The 5,121-nt window shown below is 34.7% G+C and overlaps 1 protein-coding gene across 1 annotated transcript in view; it reads right to left on the bottom strand.

The window, feature by feature from the left end:
• Positions 1 to 2,658: 2,658 nt before the first annotated feature.
• Positions 2,659 to 5,121, bottom strand: part of LOC110459375 (gamma-aminobutyric acid type B receptor subunit 1-like) — a 206,794-nt gene continuing 204,331 nt past the window's right edge. The window contains exons 11-13 of the mRNA XM_021511597.1: positions 4,041 to 4,190; positions 3,246 to 3,382; positions 2,659 to 2,999 (exon numbers count right to left, since the gene is read on the bottom strand). Of these exons, the coding sequence (XP_021367272.1) occupies positions 2,703 to 2,999; positions 3,246 to 3,382; positions 4,041 to 4,190 (584 nt within the window). The 3' untranslated portion in view covers positions 2,659 to 2,702. The remainder of the gene's footprint in view (positions 3,000 to 3,245; positions 3,383 to 4,040; positions 4,191 to 5,121) is intronic.

The following is a 5,121-nucleotide window of genomic DNA, read 5'->3' as shown; positions in this document are numbered from 1 at the left end:
CGATACAACTGTAGGTTTGTTGTTGATACAACTGTAGGGTTGGTGTCGATACAACTGAAGGTTTAGTGTCGATACGACTGAAGGTTTGGTGTCTATACAACTGTAGGTTTGGTGTCGATACAACTGTAGGTTTGATGTCGATACAACTGTAGGTTTGGTGTCGATACAACTGTAGGTTTGGTGTCTATACAACTGTAGGTTTGGTGTCTATACAACTGTAGGTTTGGTGTCGATACGACTGAAGGTTTGGTGTTGATACAACTGTAGGTTTGTTGTCTATACAACTGTAGGTTTGGTGTCGATACAACTGTAGGTTTGTTGTCTATACAACTGTAGGTTTGGTGTCGATACAACTGAAGGTTTTGTGTCGATACAACTGTTTGGTGTCGATACAACTGTAGGATTGGTGTCGATACAACTGTAGGTTTGGTGTCGATACAACTGTAGGTTTGGTGTCGATACAACTGTAGGTTTGGTGTCGACACGACTGAAGATATCAGTGTTANGGTTTGGTGTCGATACAACTGTAGTTTTGGTGTCGATACAACTGTAGATTTGGTGTCGATACAACTGAATGTTTGGTGTAGATACAACTGTAGGTTTGGTGTCGATACAACTGAATGTTTGGTGTCGATACAACTGTAGTTTTGGTGTCGATACAACTGTAAGTTTGGTGTCGATACAACTGTAGGTTTGGTGTCGATACAACTGAAGGTTTGGTGTCGTAACAACTGAATGTTTGGTGTCGATACAACTGTAGTTTTGGTGTCGATACAACTGTAGGTTTGGTGTCGATACAACTGTAGGTTTGGTGTTGATACAACTGAAGGTTTGGTGTAGATACAACTGTAGAATTGGTGTCGATACAACTGAAGGTTTGGTGTAGATACAACTGTAGAATTGGTGTCGATACAACTGAAGGTTTGGTGTCGATACAACTGTAGGTTTGGTGTCGATACAACTGTAGTTTTGGTGTTGATACAACTGTAAGTTTGGTGTCGATACAACTGTAGGTTTGGTGTCGATACAACTGAAGGTTTTGGTGTCAATACAACTGTTTGATGTTGATACAACTGAAGGTTTTGTGTCGATACACCTGTAGGTTTGGTGTCGATACAACTGTAGGTTTGGTGTCGATACGACTGAAGATATCAGTGTTGACACACCTGTAGATATTAGTTTTAATACACACTAGATGTCTGTCAATGTTAATAGTATAAAGCTAGTGTTTTCATTTTGAACTGAAAATTGTATTTGTTTGGGGTATAGACCATGGTAATAGCTGAACATGCTGTACATGTTCCCAGTATCACTACACATGTACTACATTATATTCAAACATCGGCACACCAACTTACAACCATCATATTTTATCGATTTTCTCCTTTTCAATGCATCTTTCTCACAAACAAAAATTTGATAGACATTCAAATATTTAAACCATACATTAACTTAAGATTGCCAAAGATGAAAAGGAATTAAAGTAATGGGTGTTTGGTAAGGAGGTTTGGACACTATCACTTCACAGCAGATATCCAATCAGCAGCCCAGATTTTATCATGTCGTGTACTTCAAATTATATTTAACATTCCATGACAAGTGATGCACAAATTTAACATAATTTGTATGTATTGTATGATCAGCTGATTGTGGTGTATGATGCATATTTTAAAAACAATGATACATTATACATTTATGCTTCTAAAACATGGTGTATAGTATGGACAAGCTGAATCGAATGACTTCCCATTTGATATGTTAAATGTCTACCGGTTGGTGTCATAGTTTGCATCTGTTCTTCATAACAACAGATCCAAAAATGATCTTGGAGCCCGCCATCATAAGATCTTGTGACCTTGAATGTACCTAGGTCAAAATAATTTAATTGAACAAAGTTGATAGCCCTCTACATAAGCAAGCTACATGCAAATACCATGACCTTGGGTCTTGTAGTGATTCAGAAGTCCTATAAAGTTTTCAATACTTTCGACCCCTGTGACATTGAACAAATGTAATTGCTGTTTACCTCAGTAGGCTTTTTTACAGCCACACAATGTCCTGTACATCAACTTGTACACGCTTCAGGCTTCCATTTTAAGCTCACGCCCAAACAAGTGAAACACTCGCATATAGACTAAATAGGTATCATTTTAAATCAGGTCAAAAACTAAATTGATGTCCTTTTTGGTAGTTATTATAACATAATAATCGTTTTCATTACATGATGATAATTTTTTCATCATCATCATCATCATCATCATCTTAAAATTTATAAAGAATACACAAAAATTGATATAAAATTGTGCCTGAATACTGGGGCGAAAATGAATAAAATTTGTGCCAAAGAAAGATATAATAGAATGAGCTAATTTTAGCAAATCATTCTATTATACCTTTCTTTGACATTTTTTTTTATTCATTTTCGCCACAGTATTCAGACCAATTTCATATCAAATTTTTGTGTCTGAATACTGGGGCGAAAATAAATGAAATTGTGCCAAAGAAAGGTATAAAAGAATGAGCCAATTTTACAAACTTTACACTAATCACATGATCATATTTACAAAAATCCAGTCAATATTCTTTCTAAAATTAGGAGCTTAAATCTACAACGCGAGAACATACTAAACTGATGTAAAGTACTACATTGTATTGCTGAGTTTCAATAAATTAACATATACATTTAATAATTTCGGAATGTTTCACAAAAATTCAATGTCTTGATCTGATAAAGAATAGTGGAGATTTTTCTGCACACTGGAATTTGAGTCTGAATTAGGTTGGAATGGCACAGTAGTATCACTGAATATATTTTTATGGTCCAACACAATGTTATCATGTAAGTCAGGCGACTTCTCTATGTCAATGTCCATCTGTGATTGGTCAGATTTATTTGTGGGCGGGACATTGTTCCTCTCAGGTCCCTCCCCATTGATAAAACGCCTCTGCTGTGTTTTACACTCTAGTTTCTCCTTTAGTTCTTTCACTCTATCTTCCATCTGTAACAGAAAGAGAGATTGTCAGCGGGTCCTTCAAAACTCAAGTTAGTGCATTTTTTAATACAATTTCATACTAAACTATAAAGTGTAAATACCCATTATATATCAGCACACTGAATCAGGACAACCCTAGTGAAATCAGTACCACTGAGATAGGTTTCTAATCCTTATTTCAGAGATTTATTTGTAGCCTTTCATCACCGCAGTTATATACTTTTAAAACTGTCCTTTCTGCAAAATAATAACCTCAGAGATCTGTTTTTTGAGGCCTTCATTCTCTGTAAGAAGTATCTGGTGCCTCTCCTCTTCCTCCTTGCTGGCCACGGATTCGGACATAGCCCGCACCTCTAGGTGATTTTTCTTTGGATTTCGGCTTATTTCTACTATCTGTAACGAAATCAGACAATTGAATTTAAAAGACAATGCCTGCGAGATTTGATTTTTCCTACTGGCAGCATGTTAAAAAGTTTCTTCACAGTAGATCTGAGGGACAGTGGTGTCATAATTAACACCAACATAGTCGAAGGAACTGACCATTATGTGGTGTTGGAGGCAGACAAAAGCCTCATTGACAGGTGTGTAAGTAATGTGCATTGTTTGTATTGGGCCCATGTGTGTCCATGTGGTGTCACTATAGTTCCATCCACTCAGGAGTTTTTACAACTTTGTCTCCTTTACTATTAGATTTGTGTTCAGTTAAAGCCAAACTAATCAGGATGACAATATCCTTAATCATTTCTATTTCATGACAATACTTGACAATTTATGAAATATAAGAAATGTGATGAACAATATTACAAAAGGTCATCACATACACTAACAGTTATATGACGCAGGAACCATGTGGATAATAAACGGGGGGAAATATAAACCTACAATACATCGCTTTGTAATAAATGTAACTTACCCAGGTAAATAATTTAAAAGGTCTGCATGGGTAAGGGCTAGTCTGTCACTATCAATTAAAACAATGGGATGAGACCAGCCTCAGTTATTTCCCCATCTTACTTAACAATAACAGTAATCTAATTCGCAGACTACCTACCTTGGGTACAAATATGAGGCCCATGGACAGAAAGCTGCATAAAAGAATGGCGAGGGCTACAAAGGCAAAACTGGCATCTTGTTGATTACTGATGATAAGGGTGATGGGGGCTGTTATCACACACAGCACCTGGTAGATGGTAGAAAACAGTCACATCTAATTAGTATTTTAATCTAATAGAAAACAATCACATCTGATTAGTATTATAATCTGGTAAAAAACAGTCACATCTAATTAGTATTATAATCTGGTAGAAAACAGTCACAGCTAATTAGTATTATAATCTGGTAGAAAACAGTCACATCTTATAAGTATTATAATCTGGCAGAAAACAATCACATCTAATTAGTAATTTAATCTGGTAGAAAACAGTCACATCTAATTAGCATTTTAATCTAATAGAAAACAATCACATCTGATAAGCATTATAATCTGGTAGAAAACAGTCACATCTAATTAGTATTATAATCTGGTAGAAAACAGTTACACTTAATTAGTATTTTAATCTTATAGAAAACAGTCACATCTAATTAGTATTATAATCTGGTAGAAAACAGTTACAGTTAATTAGTATTTTAATCTTATAGAAAACAGTCACATCTAATTAGTATTATAATCTGGTAGAAAACAGTTACACTTAATTAGTATTTTAATCTTATAGAAAACAGTCACATCTAATTAGTATTATAATCTGGTAGAAAACAGTTACAGTTAATTAGTATTTTAATCTTATAGAAAACAGTCACATCTAATTAGTATTATAATCTGGTAGAAAACAGTCACATCTAATTAGTATTTCACTCTTATAGAAAACATTCACATCTAATTAGTAATTTAATCTGGTAGAAAACAGTCACATCTAATTAGTACTATAATCTAGTAGAAAACAGTCACATCTAATTAGTACTATAATCTGGTAGAAAACAGTCACATCTAATTAGTATTATAATCTGGTAGAAAACAGTCACACCTATTAGTATTTTGATCTGGTAGAAAACAGTCACACCTATTAGTATTATAATCTGGTAGAAAACAGTCACACCTATTAGTATTTTGATCTGGTAGAAAACAGTCACA

This window comes from Mizuhopecten yessoensis, unplaced genomic scaffold, assembly GCF_002113885.1.
Source record: "Mizuhopecten yessoensis strain PY_sf001 unplaced genomic scaffold, ASM211388v2 scaffold10045, whole genome shotgun sequence".
In the NCBI taxonomy this organism is placed as follows: Eukaryota; Metazoa; Mollusca; class Bivalvia; order Pectinida; family Pectinidae; genus Mizuhopecten; species Mizuhopecten yessoensis.
Note: the sequence above shows the minus strand (reverse complement) of the source record. Positions and strands in the feature narration are given on the sequence as shown.